At 38.2% G+C, this 21,530-nt stretch overlaps 1 protein-coding gene and 1 pseudogene across 2 annotated transcripts; one reads left to right on the top strand and one right to left on the bottom strand.

Annotated features, from left to right (window-relative positions):
- Positions 1–3,644: 3,644 nt before the first annotated feature.
- LOC148851018 (RING/U-box superfamily protein) lies at positions 3,645–6,097 on the bottom strand. Its single transcript, XM_088942470.1, has one exon. It carries the CDS (start codon positions 5,430–5,432, stop codon positions 4,245–4,247), a length of 1,188 nt encoding a protein of 395 aa, XP_088798596.1. The 5' UTR covers positions 5,433–6,097; the 3' UTR covers positions 3,645–4,244.
- A 9,126-nt stretch (positions 6,098–15,223) lies between these two features.
- On the top strand, positions 15,224–20,827 carry LOC148851017 (mitochondrial import receptor subunit TOM6 homolog pseudogene; annotated as a pseudogene). The gene is made up of 2 exons (XR_016099753.1): positions 15,224–15,539; positions 20,624–20,827. The product of XR_016099753.1 is annotated as a mitochondrial import receptor subunit TOM6 homolog pseudogene (transcript).
- The last annotated feature ends 703 nt before the right edge of the window (positions 20,828–21,530 follow it).

Genomic DNA, 21,530 nt, shown 5'->3' with positions numbered 1-21,530 from the left:
TTTCGAATCATCGACCTGGATAATGATTTTTGGCCTTTCTTTTTCTTTGTTTTTAATTTTTTATTAATCTGTTTTAACCAGGCAATCGGACCATTCAACCCGAAAACCAGTTCCAGAAGGCTGCCCTGTCCCATCCGGTTTTAAAAATCTTGTACGACACCCAAATTATTACGAGAAACCAACCTCTCCATGACAACGCACTAGAATCAAGAGCCCTTTTGTCAACTTGTTTACCCAATTAAATTCAATTTACAGGGGGCATCCTCTGTACTTGAACGTATCAGCTTGTTGATGCTCTTTGTGCCATTTGGGGAAGGTTAAAATGAGCGCCATTATACTCACCAGTCACCATGCCTTTGCCAGTTCACACAGATGCAAGTGGGTGAGTCATGGTGTCAAATCCTATATATATATATATATATATCGGATCTAGTCTATTTGCGAGATCAGTGAGACATCACTTAAAAGATTCTTTTATGATGCTTTCAGGCTATGTTTTGTTTGAAGGAAAAAATAGAGAAAAAAAAGGAAAGAGAGAAAAATTTATGCAAATCTTGTATAGATCCTTTCTTTTTCCTACTTTTTCCTTCGAATCAAACATGCCTTTAATGGAAACCGTCTACATTGAACGAATGAATATGAGACACATCCTGCCTGGTAAGGCATGCCAAATGGGAGATCAAATTGCTACCTTCTGGTTCTAGGTCTGGGGTCCAATCCAATAAAGATGTGACACAATGCTGTGGGAATTTTTAGCCCATCACATGCACATACAGGATAATGGAGGGGAACAGTTGGGTCTATTTTAATTGTCAAACAGTAATCAGAATTACATTGGAAAGTATAGTGTTTTCAACCCACCGTTGATCCCGTCGGTTGAATTGTTCCAACCGGGAATCAATCTTTTTCAAAACCCAATCGATTTTGTTTTATCCTAGAGTTGTCATTTTGGCCAAAAATTATTAATTTGGTCAGCAAACTGTTGATTTGGGTGATTGAATTGTTCAAATCGTTAAGTAGTTTTTAGCCATTTTTATTTTTTATTTTTTGTGAGAATGGATCATCCATTCGATTCGAATGGTTAAACCGTTTGACCTGAGAACCGAACCCCTAAACGGTTCATTGTCCAGTTCAATTTTAAAAACCTTGATAAAAACCATTCGACTCAAGCAATTGGACCTTTGATCCATTCAACTGAATGACTTGACACACTAAATGTGTATGTAAACCTCGTGAAACCATCACTTTGAACTTTGATGCTCAATTGAAGTGATTTTATTTTTTCAAATTTGGGTAATTTTTAAGATCTATACATCTTGCCCCGCTATTTTTGTAAAAAAAACCTTTTTATCCTCAGATTACAAATTTTAATATTTTTTATAAATAAAAAACTAAATTGAATTAAAAAAATAAATTAAATATAAAATAATACATATATATTATATGTGATACATTATCTATATGAATTTACATATTATGATAGTACAGTTTGACCCGTTCAACTTGAACAATCGAACCGATGAGGCAAAAACAATTAGACGTAAGGTCGATTTTTAAAACATTGGTGAGGTATTGGTTCCTCTCTCTACAAGAATATTAGCTCTCCTCAATCGAATCCAAGTAGTTTATAGTCCCATCTTCTTCTGATTTTCTCATATACAGACATATGGGTAAATAATGATGCCATAATAATTAGGGGTTTTTATATTTCAGTCCACCACTTCTAGGATGGAGGTACGATTGTTAAGAGCGGACTGTATGTGTCCAGCGGATTGTGGATGTATGTGTCGTATTGTCGATACAAGGTGGTCATTTGTATCGAATAATGCCAAATTTCAAACAAACTCATTCCAAATGCCCCTTCTAATTAAAGAAGCGTGTCTGCACCTTGTTGACTTACTAACCAGGAAATCCCATAGTGAGATTGCAAGCAACAAACCTAATGAGGCTGACTAAACATGCATATTTAACAGAAACAGCAACCAGATCATGAGGATATTGTTATATTTCATATTGTTAAGGGCCTTTTAGTATTTACATTTACTCCTTAATTGATCTATTTAATTTGAGTGGTTCAGACTTCAGAGATATATAATGGGGTTCCCGTTCCCACTTTCCACCTCCACCAGTCCACCTGATGAGCTAACTTTTTTGTTTATAGGAGCAATTAAGTCAAGGGATTCACACCGCAAGAAAAAACCCAGAAGCTTTGTTTATATGTAAACAGGCCGACAAATTTCAAGAAGACAATAAGCAATAGTAAGGTACCGTAATAATTCCCCCCTTGGACTTGTCAGTCGGATTAACACAAAATGACAGACTTTTTCAGGTTCAATTCCATTTCCCATTCAATGGGTCACCGTATTTATTGGTGTCATGTCAACATTCAATGATTCAAAAACTGTTTAATTAATCAATAAATTAATTAATTACAAATACATTAATAATCTGCGTGTGTCCTACTCCCAGGGACAGATATCATATTGCCATCCAGGTGCAGGTGCACTAGAGCAGAGGCTTGCGTTGCCACGTGGCAAACGATATTTGACAGAAAGCTTCATTGAAAAAGAGAACTCACGATCGACTTGACCGGTTGACCGGATTTGACAGAGAGCTATTGCAATTGTGTTAGAAAAGGGATGGTTTCAACATTATAAACCGTTGTTGTCACTTGTCAGTGCAGGTGAAGAGCAGCATACGTGGCGAATTCGTAGTAAGTTAAAGTTGGAGTGCTTTCCTAACTAAAATTAATAGGTTTTGTCTGAAATCTGACTTAGCCTATGACGTGTCTCCACGTGAGGTGAGGGAACGAGAGAGTTGACCATTGGTGTCAAGATCATGCACTGTTTTATGAGACCTTCCCCCCCCTTCCTCCTTTATGGCATGCTTATCGCCTTTGTCCGATTTCTGAAACAAAATGCAATGCATGCAGTGATATTATTAAAGCCTGGCTGATAAGGTTATTGACTCCAATTTATTACCCTTTTTTTTGGTAATAATTTATTAGCCTTAATACTTAGTAATAGCTGGCTGTTCCAATTTCCAAACCCGGCCCCCCTCCTACTCCCAGAAGCGCAGAGCATTTTATCAGAAAAAAAAAAAAGGAAGCCCAGAGCCAGAGGGATTGGTCTTACCTGAAGCCAGAAGGGACATGATCTAACAACACATTCTATAGATTCCAATCAGACGTCAAGAAGTTGGACTTGGACCCAGGACCCAATTTTATCAAAAGGACAGACGAGGTTCCGAATTTCTGGCTCCTGAGTCCTCCTGACTGGGTAAACAATTCTGGCTAAACTAGATTATATCCATATGGTTTCCCGGTCATAGGTATGAAGCTGCCATCACCGTCCATAATCCATATGACCAATAGAGAAGCATAGAAAACGCACCTTAACAAACGTAACGTAGCCTTTCCATTTCCTTGTTGTGGGCTCTCAGTGCCAGACGGCCCTTGTCGTGTCAGTGAGCTTAGAAACAAACCAAGGCTTTAAGTTAATAGTAGGGAAAGGCAAATTGAACTCGGCGGTTTCCACCGCCCACCCTCTCGTTTAAACTCTTCAAAGTTCAGAGAGACAAGCACCGTTCTATTATTATCTATTTTTTTATTTACTGCTACTAAATACTAATGTTGGAACTTCAAATGATAAAATAATAATTAATAGTCATAATGTATCCGAGGTTGACATACATAAGGTATTCGAATCCAAAAGTGGTTCTCAGCCAGACAGGATCAGGATATACAGAGGGTTGATCTTATTATTGCATTTGATGAAAAAGATTCTGATCAAATGGACCCTGGAGAGGAGGGCTAGGTTAAGTCCAACAATTTGTCTTGAGCCAGTCTTTTTTTTCTTTAATGAGAGAGTCGGTGTGGTTTTCCCGCTTTTCCATGCTAAAGCAGACCAGAAGGAAGAGTGAAGGCTGGCTGAAGAGACTCTTGCTGATGCTCTCACTCTAGCATTTATGAGTTCCACCCAACTTCGCCATTACCCGTCGGCAGCGGTACACAGACCGAAGAGAGGAAGAAAGCTCCATAGGTTCTCTCGTCTATTTTCATTAATTGCCCCGTTCTTTCGTGAGTCGTGACCACTGGCCACTACAAAGCCGGCAACACATTAATTTCGGCATGCCACCTCCATTAAAGAAATGACCCCAGATATCTGCACCCCCCAACTCACCGCCACCGTCGGTTTCCGGTAATTCTCGCCGGTGATCCGATACCGGTTCATTTGCCAATCATGCTATCTTCGGCCCAAATTCAATCTTTCCGGCGATAGCAATGCCTCGAGATCTCCGCACCTCAATCGGCTGGACGAGAACCCTGCCACCACCGACGATCTCATGAAGATAGGGCTGGTCAACGACTTAGTCCGTCGCGATGATCCTCCGCCGGAGTATCTCACGCTTGATTCTGATAGTGGAAACAATCCTCTCCGTCGAAAGAAAGGAGATTTCATGCCCCTGTAGTAACGGAAAGAGAAAACCCTTGGTTTAGACAATGAGCTAAAAGGCGATGGCCGCTTGCTCCAGAAACTCCCTCTACGATATCTCCAAGGTGACGTTGTTGCTGGCTCCATCACAAACCGATCCACTGTGAAGTTTCGCTCGAATCCGAATGAGTATGATCTCTTTAACAAGAAATCTCGACCGTTAAATCTTCTATCGTCGCTCTCGTTTCTTCGAGGCGATGCCTCTTCAATGGGTCCAATCTCCGACGCTGGTGCATCGGCTTCCGGAGCTGCTTCAGTTAGCCGATTGACGAGGAGACCTAATAGCCCTTCGTCGAGACTCGGTCGGATTCTGGCTGCCATTAATGGAATAAATGGAGATTCTGGACGGAATATCCCGGCACGGCATAGAGGACAGTTGGCATGAGACCTGAGCCATATATCAATGCAGTCCACATGGAAGGCATGGGCACAGACGGGGAGGGTGCGGATGTAGTCATTCTCTTCGAATTCAAGTAGACAAACGGCGCAGTCACGGCTCCCGCCGGAGAACCCCTTGTTATTATTGTTGTGGTTTCCTTTGGAGCTATAGACGGAGAGAGGTATGGTTTTGATTACCGCCTCGTCGAGTCCGTAAGGAGAGAGGTAGTGATAGGCGTCGCTAGACTCGAAAACGTTGTTAGGTAGAGGTGATTCGAGGTCGCCGACGGATGGATCGTACGAATAGCGGTGACGCCATCGTCTCCAGCGTCTGCGTGATCGTCGGAGGAGACTGCGGACGGGCGGAGTGAGGTGGCGAGAGATTAGACGGAAGTAGGTGACAACGAGGAAGGCGGTGGCAACAACGACGACCATGGCGATTAAAGGTGGACTGAAATCGACAGGAAGTCCGGTGGGAGATTGACCGAGAGTGGCAGGAGAAGGTCCCCATTCAAATTCGTATTCCGGTGACTCCGCTGGGGTCATCGTCGTCGTCGTCATAGTTTTGGGCCTTTATTGCTACCTCGTAATTTCTATGCAATGGTTTATGATTGCGTTCTTTCTCCCACAGAATGTGTCCTCTTTAAAAGTTTTAAGCATGATTTGCCTGGCGAGTGCGCCTGTGGACCTGTGGTCCACCTAGGGCAAAGGGAGACGTTAATTGTTGGGGTATGCTTGTTCTTGGGGTGGGTTGGGTTGGGTTGGGTTACTCACATCACTGTCTACCACTGTGCAAGGCAGCAAGGCCCAAGGCCAAGGGTGGTGTTGGACTTGGACCTGTGTTGGTGGGTAAAGTGGTGAAGGATTGTAGTTTGTACAAGTAAACTATAGATGATAACAACTAAAATAAAATTTTTCTCTAGGACTCGTTATTGGTTTCTTGTCAGTGGATGATGACCTATCGGAGTTTAGAAAGGTGGGCCTATAAGATGGTGGTTGTTCTACAGTCTACAGATGTTATGTGTTCACCTGGCCCTGGCCCGGTCCACGTGAACTCTATAGTCTATACCCTACCACTTTAGTTCCGTCCAAATACAAAATTTTTAGACAACAAATGAGGGGAGGGGTCAGAGCCAGAGGGGTGGTGTGAACATTTCCCATAATTTGAAGCGTTGCACGTAGGTGGAGGTGGCACCTACATAATTCATAATGAATTATGATGGCGAGTCACTGCTCTTAATTAAGCCAACAAAAGCCGCTTGTTCCCCCCATGTGTCCACGGGCAAGTCAATAAAACCCTTATTCCCTTAACCGTTGCGTGTATGAGGTGGTAATGGTAAATGCAAATATGGGTGTATCAACTAATGCCAGAGCTACTAATTTGTGAGGTCGGGTTCGACCAGTTTAGCGTAGGATGATGCAATGTCCTTGTTGGCTGGCCCAGACTCGACCAGTTTAATGTGGACAATTGGATTTTGGAGAATGATATTGATAGGCCACAACTGTTCCATTCATTTATGAATTTCTCGGTGAAAATTAAAGAATGTATTGTTTGTATGGGTATAAAGTTGATATCAGCGCACATGATCTTGAATTGTAGAGATTAAAGAACACTTTAGTTCTTTCTTTCTTCTGCTAAACTAGTGAGTCATCGATTAATTAATAATCATTAGCAAGAAATAGGGTTAGGTTTCAGTTTGTTCGGTGGTTTCTGGCTATAATGATTAGTAAGTACATCAAACCCAGACCCTGATGTTCCCTAAAAAAAATATGGTTTCTGGTTACTATCTTTGGCAGGAGTATCAGCTAAAGAATTGGCTGATGGAATTATCAACTCAAACCAGCAAGACAAATAGGATGCCCACCATAACGCTTCTCTAATCTCCTGGTGCAGTTCCTGGGGGCCTTCATTTTCATTTTCCTTTTCCATCCAACTTATCACCACTCTGCAATTCCCTTTGACAATCAAATTTGACCACCTCAGTAAGGGAATAACTATTTTCAAACCTTGAAGGAGTGCTCCTTACTTCCATATTATTGTAACTGCCTCTAGTCTGGTGTCATTTTCTTTTGGTATGTTAATTAAGATTAGGTATAGCTCTTTGTCACTTATCTATCTTTATTATTCTTCTTTTAGTTTCTTGTACACACAACGTTCTGTTCCTCTTACTTTTTAACTGTTTCCAAGTGGTAAAAATTCCATTACTTCAAAGTTCTAGCATGCCTCAATGCTGAATAACCACCACCAATCACCTGCCCTGCTGCCCATCTCTCCACTTTACAGCTTCCTCCTCTTCCTCTATCCATGTTACTCTTTGAAAAAGTAATTGTAGTCTTGAAAGGTTCTTTTACAGGTTGAGATGTCTCCCTTGAAGTAGGGGTGCTCAACAAAAACGAAAAACCAAACCAAACCAAGGAAATTCAACCGAAAAATCTGGTTAACCAAAAGATTGGCAGTTAACCAAACCGGCTGGTATATATATATGTATGTAGTTTAATTATATATGTATAATATAATAACTAATAATAATATATTATATATATTTATCGTATTTATATATTATTTATACTATATTGAAAATATAAAAAATCGAGAAACTGAAGATTTGAACCAATCAACTGATTAACCAATTGATTTTGGCTCACAGTTTTACAAAAACTCGTAGTATCAGTTTGGTTTTAAAAAATAGCTCATGGTTCGGTTAACTAAACCGTGAGCACCTCTATCTTCAAGTTCTCTTTGATGCCTACCTCCCACTCCCAGTTAGAGCTACAAATGGATTGGACTTAATCAGATATACTATTATCAAATTTTGATTCATTAATATTGGATCTAAGGCTTAGTTTGGGAGTGGTTAAAAATAAGTGCCTATTTGAATAAGCACTTATTTTTGGGTCGGGACCACACCAATAAGTACTTATTTGCATTTGGGAAATAAACCCAAATAAGTGCTTATTCCTGATATAAGCACTTATTCAAGAAGCCCAAATTTTGGGCTTACATTGCTTATTTCCTTTCTGGCCTGCCTTGAACCGCCGTGTCATTTTAAAAATATCCATACTACCCTGTTTGAAATAAATGCTTTTTTACCAAACACTCATGAACATTTATTTTTCAAATAAGCATTCCCAAAATCTGCCTAATCTGAATTTGAATCCAGACAAAAGGATACTGTTTCTAGACTTACTCCTAGCTCAATCCAGGTCTCTGCTTAAAGGATTTAATCTCCTCATTGACTTTCACCAAATACAGGTTCATCTTTAGCTGTTTGATTATTCATCTCTTCCTCTTACAAGTGGTATTCTCTTTATCTATATGTAGCTTTAGGAAAGGTGTAATCTCCATAACTTGGACCAGACCAGACGGTTGGCTGTATAACCTCGGAACCAGAAACCATTCAGATTTTTGGATAATGGATACCCCAGTTTTTCAGATTTCTGAAAAATCAACAAACCAATCAAAACCGAATGGGAACTGTTTAAAACCGGCCAAGTTTCAAGGACCCACCCGGGTCACTAAATTACCACAAACCTTAAAATGTAAAGAGACTTGAACCTATGACCTCTATCTATCTATCTATCTATCTATCATATACAACTGTGGTAAAACTGTTTGACCTGTGACCCAGAAAGACATTCTGGGTGTATTTGGAACCTGATCTATTGATTGGAGGACACTTGTGTAAATGTCTAATCTTGTCAATTTGGAACACCTCCTCATATGCTTCTTCACACTCCCTATCCATTTCATTCTTCTTATCTTTGATGTCATCTTCTGAGGCCGACTACCTTTTCCCCTCAGCTCCTCTAATTGGGGGAAGTCCCATAAATCCTAGAGTAATCTCCCCCTACCTGTCAAACTCCCGTTTAGATGATGCATGCGACAGCACCTCCCCTAGCTTTGTCATAGGCTGTAAATGATAGAAGTAGGGGGGATAACAAAGCTGTAGGCCATGTTCAGAAACCCAATTGATCCCAAAACTGTTTGCTTGTGGCGCATGTAACATTCTTTTCCAGTCCAATTTGCAACTGTTATGCGTAGCCTAATGGAACTTCTAGATGTCTGTTCTCTACTAGTGTTCCATTTGGGAGGTCTGAAGCTTACGCCTATCTGCTTAACAATAGCAACTGAAGTGAAAAGGAAGTTGCTGAGAATTCAGATGATTATGGCATTAAGAAAAAACAGTAAAGTTAATTTACGAATAAATTTTAGTCAAGTAAAAGGGGGTTTGTTTATTACTCCAACAAGTTTTAAGATGCAAACACAGAGACTAGGCCCATTTCTTTGCATAAGGTAGAAAATGAAGCTTAAGAGGATAGCTGGTCAAGTGGCTGGATGGTCAAAATTGGCAGGCAGTGGTGAGTGGTTCATTTTTCACTAAAAAAAAATGGTGTAGCCAACTACTGGATAATTGGCCATATAGCAAGATCACTTGGAAGTCTTGAAAAATGCACTTCCAACTTAAGAAAATAATCACATTAGTATCAGAGTCCAAGAGGCCGGTAGACAACCATGGCCAATAATCCAGTAGTTGCTTACACGGTGTCACTGCCAAAAAGGAGGTGTATCAAACCTATGGATCCACAGGCTTTCTGTGGTGTGGCCTATGGGCCTCATGTGCACCCTGCTCTGTCTGCATTGCTGAGTCCCCACAAATGTAATGCCAAATAAAAGGTGATCTTGCATTCTTGCTATATGGAAAATGCACGATTTTAGTATGGTGCCGCCTTGCCTTGTTGTATGGGAAAATATGATTCATTGTATTACCTTATGAGTTATGGGATTATATGATTTAATGTGCTTTGGTTAAGGGATATTCTGAGTTCTGATTATAATTCTTTTTGTTAGCATTGATAGTCTTTTTATTTAGTAATAAAAAAAAAAAACTATATGAGATTGGATACATGAATCCATTTTGTCATACAATTAAATATGTTCCATGTTTCCTTGCTAATGTGGGATATTTACTGAAAATTCAAGACCATCTTCGCCAATAGTCATTGCCCAGGTAACCCACCTGGGCTACAAGGTGCTAAAGGCACTACCCCGTTGCTTTGCCTTGTAGACAGGACACTACCCTGTTGCTTTGCCTTGATGTGACTTAGGACACTACTCTGTTGCTTTGCCTTGTGGACTTGAGTTCATTTTTTAAGTTTTGAAAGATGAAAAAGAAAAACTATTCGCACCCTGAGAGGCCCGTGATTGTTAACATTTGTAATCCAATTGAATCTTGTTATTTGCTGAAGTAAGTTTGGAATTATTGTAGTGTACCTGGACTGGACGCAAAGGATCGGGATAAGAGAAGAGGAGATAGTGGAGGTTTGTAGAGGAGAGGTTCACCATATTCTTTTCTTTTGGTCAACTGTGATAGGCTCTGTTTATGCAGCCAACATGCCCATCCCAACCTTCAAAAGAGATTCTTTTTCTTCATACCTTCCAAAGAGATTGTTTATGTACTTTCTGTGATTTAAATTTTGGCATTTGGAGCTCTTGCTCATTAAATGCCTCAGGAGTCAGGCGTCAGGAGGGATCTCTTATTCATAAAGCGTGTTCGAGTATTGTGCATTGGTTAAGAGTTAAGGAGTGATGTTACAAAAAGGTTCGAGCTAAAATGGATAAACCGTTGACTAAACAGTCAACGAGGACGCATCATGGGTCCACATAAAATATCCTCTGTACCATACAAAAAAGAGTATGGCTGGATTACATTTTAGACATCTGCTTTTTAATAGTGCCTTTGTGGTTGTAACGCTGTTTTCGCACTATCTAATATGGATGCATTGCTAGTTGCAATTATTCGATCATATTGAATCTTTCCGACTGATTTCATGATATCTTGAGTGCAACCCATTAAATGGTGGGCTGTGATCTTATTAACCGAAGAAATAGTATACCAGGGCGAGCTGTAGCCATTAATTAATGATCTCTGGGAAGCATTTTTCCGGCAGGGAGGGCAATTAGAGAGAAGTTCCCAAGTGGGAAAAATTGGTCATAGTGCGCCCTTTTGGTTTTTGGCGTGGGGGATGCGTCAGATATTCATGTACCTATTATATTGACTGTCTAGCTCACTGCCAAAAGGAAAAGGAAAAATTGTGTAATGGCACAATGATGGATGGTTAATGGGGGAGGTCATTCCTGCTTTCCGCCTTTGTTTTACAAACATGGTTGATGGTTCTCATCTTTCAGCGCCTCGAATTCTGTGAAAGCTTAGTGGGCATGCCGGGGAAATCCACTGTTGAGTTAAAAAGCTCCCATGTCTTACATGGTAAGTTGTGAAGAACCTTCATCCTTCTGCTATTTTTTATGGTTATATGGTTTACTAGATCATACATTGTAGAGGTCATACATGATAGATTGAAGCTTGAAGGTTTGGCGTTTCAAGAACTGTGGACCTGCCATCACATCGACATGTTTCAAGTTTCATGTTTGGTGGCTTTTTAATCCATACAATCAGAGAACATTCATGCTTGCCCCATGTGGTCTTTTTTTTTTTTTGATAAAGCGGAAGTGGTTAATTTGGAAAGAGACACGAGCAATGTTTTACAGCCATTAAGATCATATCGCAAGTCAGCCAAGTTAAAAGTAAATTGGGTAAGGGTGGCAATTGGGTGAGCATTTAACCTGTTCAATCCATTTATGACCCATTTAGATTAAATTAAATAAATTGATTTCAATCCAAACCTATCTTGACCCTACCCAACCCACATAGAAAATGAAGAAAAATAACAGAAAAATATAGGAAAACATTGAAAAACAGATATTACAGAAAAACAATAAAATTGTAAAAAAATACAGAAGTGGCATAAATTACAAGAAAAATATAAAAATAATAAAAACCGCAGAAATCAAAACAAACTTGGTCATGATAGTTAACCAGTTGGAGCTTTACCTTTGAATCCACCCTAAACATCTCCTAAAACAAACTCATTGCTCGCTCTGCAAACCCATTCTAAGTGTACCTGGATATCATAGCAATCCAAGAAACAATATTTCCTTTTGGCATTCATTGAAACAACGCATTAGCAATTTGAATGACTCCGTAACCAGCAATCAAAGCATTCCATGATAAAACATCTTTAACATGCGTATTGTCAAACAGTTGACGAGCATCACTTCGTTCACATTTTACATGCATATCAATCAACGCAGTTCTGCCGAGATGCATACAAATGATATTTCAATCCAATTCTTAAAATCTTTACATTTTCCAGTCAGAAGTCATGATAACTCCACAGGTTTTCAAAAGAGTGCGAAGGTTTATTCCTGCGTAATTCAAATTCCACAACGGTGATGTTGGGAATTGCCTAGTAAGGTGATGAGAGTGAATAAGAAAGAAACCACTACATAGGAAATGTAAATCCATCCAAATCCTCTAAAGAAGCTATCTAAAAGAAAATATTGAATTCTGAAAAAATTACAAAAAAAAAAAACAAATAAACAAAGAAGGTAGAATTCTGTTAGCTACCATATTCAACCTCGGATTAGGGTTGGAGGAGGGAGGTGAACAAACAAGGCTATGGTTGCTTGGTTTGAGAACATCTCTTAATGATGACATTATCGGTTCAAGTATCGGGAGATGTTCTCGTGGGGACATGCTGCGGGATGGGTCTGTATGTAGTAGGCGCATTAGATAAGTACAATGAGTGAGCACATATTAGCACACATGTCCCGGTTAATGTGCCTTTTATCTAAATGTTTTTCTTCCATTGGACAGAAATTATCCATTATTTTATTATCATTGTCAAAATAATTAAAAATAAAAACAATGAAAAAAGAAAACCTAAACGTATTGAGAGTTGGGACTCATTTATGTTTTCCTTTTTCATTGTTTTTTATTTTTAATTATTTTGACAAAAATAATAAAATAATGGATAATTTCTGTCCAACGGAAGAAAAACATTTAGATAAAAGGCACATTAACCGGGACATGTGTGCTAATATGTGCTCACTCATTGTACTTATCTAATATGTCTACTACATCCAAACCCGGGATGAGGAGGCCCCTTATGGGGCAGAGATGTAAATTCAAATAGAGATATCAATAATGGGACCCATCATGTATAAGATGTGTCAGATTATATTGATAGAGAGTTGAAACGTGTTTTGTTGGAGAGGATCCGAACGCCATGGATGGAGCATTTGAAAACAGGCCACAGTGAAAAACTCCTTCCTTCTGAGTTTTATTGAGGACTATTCCACCTGTGGATCAGACCACGATATCTCATAAAATCTTGGCCGCACTTATTTATTATGGCTCCTTCCATGCAACAGTGGTTCACATTCAATAAAAGTTATGCAATGCTTTACACCCATCTTTGCTCTACGATTTTTACTGCAGAAAATTTCTCTTTTCTTGCACTCAATTCAGAGACCGGATCTATTACTCACTTAAGGCGCCTCACACGTGTTTCATATGCACATCCTACCATGCATTGTATATATATCCCATACTTATAAGTTATTAATCACGTGAGATGTTCCCAATGCACAGTGGATGTGCATGTGAGGAAGAGATCCCATTCCCTCAATTCATCACTGAGTGAAGTGTGACCAATTTTACATGACATTTTGCTTGAGAAGAACTCTTTTGTCTCAGCTGAGTTCAATCATATTTCCAAGAATTTAAGGCCCTCTTTGTTTTTACGAAGCAAAAACGTGTTTGGTACAAGAAAAAAAAAAAAAAAAGGTGTTTCCGTGTGAAAACAATACCCAAAGAAGAATGTGTTCTTTGGGAGTGAAAAATTGATGCTCCCAAAGAATGTGTTCCCAGGGAACGCATGGTTCTCACAACGTTAACCTTTATTAACGAACACATGTTAACGACTTCCACATGAGAGAAGGGGTATTTTGGATATTTTGCATGAAATGATAGGAAGAAGCTCTATTAAACATTTTCGTTCGATAGGGAACTCCTCTAATTCGTCATTGTAAATCTCAGAGGAAGAAGGGATTCCCTTGGCTCCAATCGGACGACGAGCGGATGGTAGAAAGCACTAACGACATTTCCGGCCAGGAACGAATCAGCAAGCATGTTGTCTCGTTACTGTACCTGATTTTGTATCGTGTGCTCTGTTTTAAACTCACCTTTTCTTCGGCTAGATTCACCTGATTTCATTTTTGCTCCGACCGTAAAGATGAATTTTAAACAATCTCTAATTAATGTGATCTAAAATCGTTTTCTTATATTATTTTGTTTGCATTTGTTAAATGTTATGCTGGATGGGTGTGGTTTTTTTTTTTTTTTTCTAATCCAATCGATGGTTATATGTTATGCCGAATGGGTGGGGTTTCTTCTCTAATCCCATCGTTGTGTTCTGCTATGCCTTGTGTTATATGTTGAATATCATGAAGATTGTCCTTTGTTATGTGTTATGAACCTTGTCCATGTGTTGGATTGTTATGTCTTATGTATTCTGTAACCAATTTGATGTAGGATGAACATTTTAAATTTGAAAAAAAAAAGATAAAATAATGAAGGAATTAGCAGATCTATATGAATGAAAACATAGGAGAAATACTGGAATCGACAGCTGATATTAAAGAAGCAAGTTTGGTATTGATGCCAAATAAAGAAGCCAAAGGTTAAAAATTTTAGTTTGATGGATTAAGTTCCATACAAAAAACAAGTTTGGTATTTGTTGATGAATTTGCAAAACTGATGTTAAGAAATGGTTTCACTATCCAAACGCTATTTCTATTCTTATAGAACAAAAAATTTGTTTTCGAAAAACATGAAGTTCTTGGTCAATGGGAATCAAAATCTCATTGTCCAACTTTCCCCCTCTCAAAATCCATAAAAAGAACACCTATAGAGAAAAAAAAAAGAAATGATGCTAAAAAAAGAAAGGGGAATAGACTATTTTCGACAAAACAGAAAGGGCATTATAAAGCTGAGGTTGGAGATCTAAGAAAAGACCTTTGTTTTCCTTCCATGAATAGAAAATTTTGATCCTGTTCATGTTTGAGTGGTTTTTGGATTTGGGTTCAGTTTGAAGAGAGTAGAAATACAGATATGTGTAAATAATCTACATATTTGTGTTGTACACTTACCAAACCGAACCTTAGATGTAATGCTTTCAAGATCACATTGCGTGCATTGTCAGTGGACGATGTTCCCTATAAACGGTTGGGATATGCTGTAAGGGCGTCTGTGGGGCGCAGATGTGAATTCAATGCTTTCATGTATGCTCCACCGATATGGATTAGTTCGATGGGCTTCAATCATAGAATGGATGGGCCTCGGCGACTAATCCCCCAATCCCATAATAAATGGGCTTTATTTTTTTAGATTCCAATCTAAAGGACAAAAGAAGTGATTCCAACATCAGGGATTCAGGGTTTTATTTTTTCTCAGTGCCGCGGTGCCGCCAAAAGCCTAGAAACTCCTTCGCGTCGGAGCTCAGATTCAGAAGAAAGAAATTTGTTAGGGCTCTAACTCTTAGCACCCCATTTTTTTGAAGGTAAAAGAAAATCAGGGAGATGTTTCTGGGAGGGTTTCCCAGGAAGCCTGACAAAGCGGCGGCACTGAAGCAGCTAACGATGCATGTGACGATATTCGGGATATGGGTGGCCGTGGTTCGAGCCACCCCTTACGTCCTTCACTATCTCTGCGAAGAAAAGGAAGAGCTCAAGCTTGATCTCTGATTCTCTCCTCCAAGATTTAAGAGGTAAGGGGAAAGAAGAAAGAAAGAAAGCCAAATCTCTTTCACTTTTCGTTTTCGTTTCTTTCTTTTCTGTTTGTTTATGTTGCTATAGATTAACGATTTAAGTAAGCTCCCTTCTACCTCTTGTTTGGCGTTTAAATACACCTACATTGTGAACAATCTTTGGAGGCTTTCAATTTAATACGACGAGGATGTAGTTCATGCACTAGTTTGAGTTTATTAATTAAGTGCGGCAGGTTGCTCCTATAGCATTCTGAAACCCTAGGATTAAACTGTCCATTTTTCTCCTTAATTTCTGGTTAGACTTCTTTTAAGGAAGTTGTTTTACTCCTATGGCATTCTGGAAGATGTAACTATCGGAGTCCAACGTATATTTTGTTGTCCAACTGTTTATCGTTATTTGTGCTAGTAAAATAAGTCATTTTTATAAGGCAATCATTGAACCTTGACTAGGAAATGTCATTATGTAGATTGGCATTATTTCTATTAGTAAAAGGTTGATATAAGCAGACTGATCTTAAATTTTAGAAACATTTCAGTTCCTTCTTTCTTTTGTTAGGCAAGTGATTCATCGATTAATTAATTATCATAAGCAAGGTCTGTGCTTAGGTATCAATTTGTGGTGATTTCTGGCTATCATCTCATTAATTATGCACCATCACCTGCACGGCATATTGCTGAACAATTATCAAAATTAAAATTATTGTATAGACGTTTTTTTAATGGGGACAAACTGGGGTGTCAATGCCCTCAATAATTACCCTTACATGTCAAGGGCGTTTCTTGTTTCAAGCCAATTGTTTCTGTTAGCTTAATATGTGCAATCAGTTTTTAATTTTTTTTTTCTTTAGGTTCTATTTGCTTGAACATAAAATAAGAGTTGATATTTTTCATTCTAAAATATTTGAGCTATATTATATTCTCAGTTTACAATGAAAACTTTGTTTTGGGAGGAAAAGCAAACTTTTGCTATAAAAGGGTGAAAATAGTAGCTGAAATATTTCAACCAAGGTTCAAAATATTGATACACCCTGGTATGCCGTAAGGGGTTATCGATACTTTGAACCTCATGCTTTTTATTTAGCTTTCTTTTTTTAATTCAAAATTTTCTGTGGAGCCATTTTTAGCAAAGGGTTTCTTAAAATGCCTTAAAATGGGCAGATGGCTGAACATAAGATACAATACCATACGTCAATACTTGAAACTTGATTTCAACCTGAAAAATTCTATACCCATTTTGTGAGAAACAAATGGTGCCTTATGTTCATATAGATTCAGTACTTCTAACACTTTTAAGACAAGCTAAAAGTTTTTGATGCTCTCTATCAGTTTGTTGTGCTATGGTACCTGATTATTTCTTCAGTCATGCGCAACTATCAAAATGCGACACCTTGTGTGCTCTGGTGTTCAGATACCTTGTGACACCTTGCAGGTCATTTGGTTACGTGCTTGTGTATTGCATTATAGCGTTCATTCTGGCCTATAACTAGGTAGGCTATGATTCATTTCTACATTAAGCTTTTGGAGTAAATGAATGTCCTTAGTGGGCAATGTGGCTGTGATTGCATTGAAGGTTTTACTCAGCCATCTGCTTCAAAACAGGCATGAAATTTTGTTCGACCAATAGGTTCTGTTTTGTGGTCTCTGGATATAGTCATTGCAGCAGGTTTGTGGAGTCTTTTATTATTCTTCTGTTTCTTCTCAATATTTTTTTGATCAGTAATTTCTCTTTGTTTTGAATATTTTGTCTCTTACCTTTCTTAGTTATTTCAAGATTTGTTATACTGAATACTTAATACTTAAATTGGGTCAAGCAACTAGTGCCAGTAAAAAAAAATTCAAATTTTACTTGGTAGATGAATCTAATATGTTGAACCTTGAATAAGATTATAGTTCTGTGGCTGCTTCTCCATTTTCATGGTCAACTCAACAAGCCCTCACAATCCGTACAAGGGTTCATCTACATAGGCCCTGTTTTGGGATTCCTCTCTTTATTTTCACACAATTCAATTAAAAGTGCTTGAAGCTCTCTTTTTTTGAGCCTCATTTCCTTTTTGTAAGAATAGCATAGTTTTTTTTGTTGGGTTGTTTTTCAGAGGCTGGCTTTTCTGAGTTCTTCTGTCCATTTCTGCTGTACAGTCTCTTATTGTACAGGGGCCTTTTGTATCCTGCCCTTTTGTTATTAATGAAATACTTTACCTTACAGTTCTAAAAAAAAAAAAGAAGAGATATGGAATGGTATTCTTTGGACAGGACTCAGTTTTATACTATTGTAAATGTTTCTAAATTCTATGCTGGAGTGATTTCTTTTCGGTATAATTAAGATTTGTTGCGGATCTCTATCATTTATCTGTTTTTGTTAGCTTTGTTCTTTTTTTAGTTTCTGATTGTGCAACTTTCTGTTCCTCTGACTTGTTAACTACTTCCTGGATGTAAAAATTTCAATATTTGTTTATTCCAAAGTCCTAGAAGTGAGTTGTTATTAACTTTCTTTTTGTTAAATTTCCAAGCCCTAACTTTATTTTGTTTTATTTTAATTTTTTGTAGTTAAAAAGAACACTTCCTGCAACACCAATTATACACCTGTTTCTAGGCAAAAGAACCCTAAGGCCTAATCTCCGCCATCATTAATGGGGCATTTAGTTCCATATAGATAAATAACTTTTCTATTGATACCAATTGACGATTAGTAGAATAATAGAAAAGTATCCTTGGTTTCCAATCTATAAAATAGCTTTGATAAGTACTCGTGTTCAACTGTTCAAGTAAATTATGCTTAGTTAGAGCAATTTATAACTGATAATAAGTAGCTTGTATCATTAGTTGCTTTTGATAAGTAACTTACTACAAGCCTACTGAACTAAATGCCACCTAAAAAGCAAGCCTCAACACTGAATAATTACCATGAATTACCAACCCATTTGACCACTTTTCACCTTCTTTCTCTTCTTCTACCCCTAGTATTATTACAATGAGTGATCATAATCTTGAAAGCCTCTTTGACAGGTTTATACGTCTCTATGTCAAGTTTTCTTTGTTGCCTACCTTGTAACACTCCCTGTTTAATTCAGGTTACATGGAGGATCTTGAATCTTTTTATTGATCTTGGCCAAACACAGGTCCATATGCAGTTGCCTGATAAGCTGTCTCTTCCTCTCACAAGTGGTGCTCTTTTTCTTCTAAATGTAGCATTGGGGAAAACTGGAAAGGTGGCACCCCTAGAACAAGTAAACCAGGTCGTTTTACCACTTTCACATTCACCTCACACTAAACAACCTGATCCATCAGAAGATGGTCAGTAGACTTGCGTGAATGGCAAACCTTGTCAATTTGGATTTCCTTTTTCTTGCACCAAACAACTAGGAACCAGTCAATTGCTTTAGAAACAACCTTTTTTTAAGGGGTTTTTACCATCCACTCCACCTCAATTCATAATTTGATCGTACAGTTTGGGTCACTGTCAAGGGGGGGGGGGAAGATTCCCAATTCAGGAGGGAGATGCTATTTATAGGGGGAGCTGGGATTAAATACATTTGGGAAAATAATTTCCCAATTCTGAGGTGGAGTGAACTATAGAAAGGCCTTTTTTTAATTGCTCCCTGTTGAGCATGATTGATTATTTTTGGAGGAAGAAATCTGGGAGGCTCACTACTTTAACTATTTTGGGTTGTTCTTATGCAAAACTAAAATATTCATAAACTTATACCATAAATTACATCAAATGGCTTTGGTTCTTTATGTGCTATTTTATGATCCTTCTGTTCAGAAGATTGGTAAGAATTCCTTTCTACAGGAGATCTGGTTCTTCATCTCTGTTTGGATTTTAAATGGTATCAACTTGCATTCTGAACATTTTCTTTGGCTCCAGAAATTGTCATTGGATATTAGATATTTGCAGCCTGCACATTGCATTTTGAGGACTCAGCTGGTCATTAGATTTCTGATGATTTTCCTTTTACATTAATACATTTGTTTCATTGTTCTGGATGATCTCAACTGTTTTGGCAGGCACTTTTAGCAAGCAAAATCCTTAGCTACTAGCTTTTGCAGCCTTCAGTGTACCATATGATAAACTTGGTGAAATTCCAAGTATCTTAGTACTGAAAAAATTCTGAGTTATCTTAGTACCCTTTAGGTTCTGTTCTACCACCACCTATTTTGTGTGCATGTAACTCTTTGGCAGTTGACACTGATAAAAGAGAAAGAAAAGGGAAAGGAAAAAAATTGTACCGTTTGACTTTAAACTAATGGGATACTTTTATCATGTGTTTTGGCATAGTGACGCCTACTCAGCTGTTGAGATGGTTATGCTGGTTTGATGATGTATTGTCTATGTAAAAATTTTAGCTAGTGAGCTAACTCTAGAGGGCATTTTGGTCCTGCCAACTTCACACACTTCTCTTGTGTTTTGTAGAAAAAGGGACCAGTTCCTGTCATTTCCAAATTCTCCATATGTGCAAGGTGGGTGGGTGGGGGAGAATAGGGATAGGGGTAAGACAAAGGACACTGTTCCCTCTTATTCTTAGTGTGAAAAACATGGTCCCCCCCTCCTTCCCTTTGTGTGTGTTCTGTACAATTGAACATAATAGGGTGCTTCACCATAGTTGTCTACTTGCCTCTTGAGATCTGATACTAATACATCTAATATGTCTATCTTCTATATGTAGAAATGCATTGTTTAAGAATTCAACTTTTCATACTCTAAGAAAATGCATGATTTTTAGTGTAGATTGCTGCCTTGTCCTATGGAGTCATATTATTTAATATGAATTTTTATGTGGCTTTTATATTTATTGCATTTTTGTATCTATATTTTTTAATTTTTGAATATAATATAGTACTCAACCCAACCCTGCAAAGCCTTATCCAAACCATATGGGGTTGTACATATGAATCTGTTTTGCCTTCGATGAAAATATACCGAAAACTCATGGCCCATGCTGTTTTGCCTTTTAGACTTGAGTTTATATGCAAGTATTGAAAGATGAAAAAGAAGAGCTATTTGTATTCATAGAGGCCCATGATTGTTACACTTCTAATCAAATTTCATCCCATTAGTTGCTGAACTAAGTTTCCTATTTTTGCAGTGCATTTGGAAGGAAAGGATTAGGATGGAGAAGAGGAGGCAGTGGAGCTTTGCAGAGGTTCACCATATATATAAATTTTCTTTTGTTAAACTACGACGGCCTCTGTTTATGCGGTCAACATGTCCTTCACATTTTAAATCCAAACGTTGAAGAGAAACTGTTTATGTAATTTCTCTGATTTAAAATTTGGCATTTTGGATGCTACATAATGTTCTTGGCTTCTTGCTAACGGACCCCTGCAAACATCTCCCGTGCATGTATATTAAATTCAGAGCTGGGATATGCTTCTGTCTCTGCACATCTCACCATGAGACTGGGATCCATCATGTTTGCAAAATGCGGATACAGATCATGTGTTGAGATAATTTTTTGTTGTGAGCAGATCGGGACCTTTTAAGTTAAAGAGATGTCTCCAATGTCGGTGGGATTCCATGCTTGTAGAGTGTATTCAGAGTTTTTTGCTTGCAGAGAAATCTCATCACCTCAATAGGAGGGATCTTTTATTCGTGAAGCATATTCATCTAAGACTTGACACGTTTTGAGTGATGTTACAAAAGGCTGGAGCTAAAATGGATAAAACTATTTGACCAAAATATATATATATATATATATATATATATATATATATGAAAGTCAACGAGGACGTATCAAGAGTCCACATACAATATTATCCTATGTACCAAAACAAAAATTAGCATGGTTCATGGTCGTAACGTTGTTTTCGCACCATCTAAAAAATGGACACATTACTAAGATCCAATTATTCGATCATAAGAACCCATTAAATGGTGGGCCTTCTTATTAACCGAAGGTTTAGTGTTGAAGCTCTCTGTAGTTGACATGTGATGGTTTTACCTGGTCGGAGATTTTTCAATTTTACTCTTTTGAAATACTATGAGGATGGACA

The sequence above is a fragment of the Nelumbo lutea genome, chromosome 5 (assembly GCF_056320005.1).
Source record: "Nelumbo lutea isolate HS-2025 chromosome 5, American lotus-T2T, whole genome shotgun sequence".
Taxonomy (NCBI): domain Eukaryota; kingdom Viridiplantae; phylum Streptophyta; class Magnoliopsida; order Proteales; family Nelumbonaceae; genus Nelumbo; species Nelumbo lutea.
This window is presented reverse-complemented; position numbering and strand designations above follow the sequence as displayed.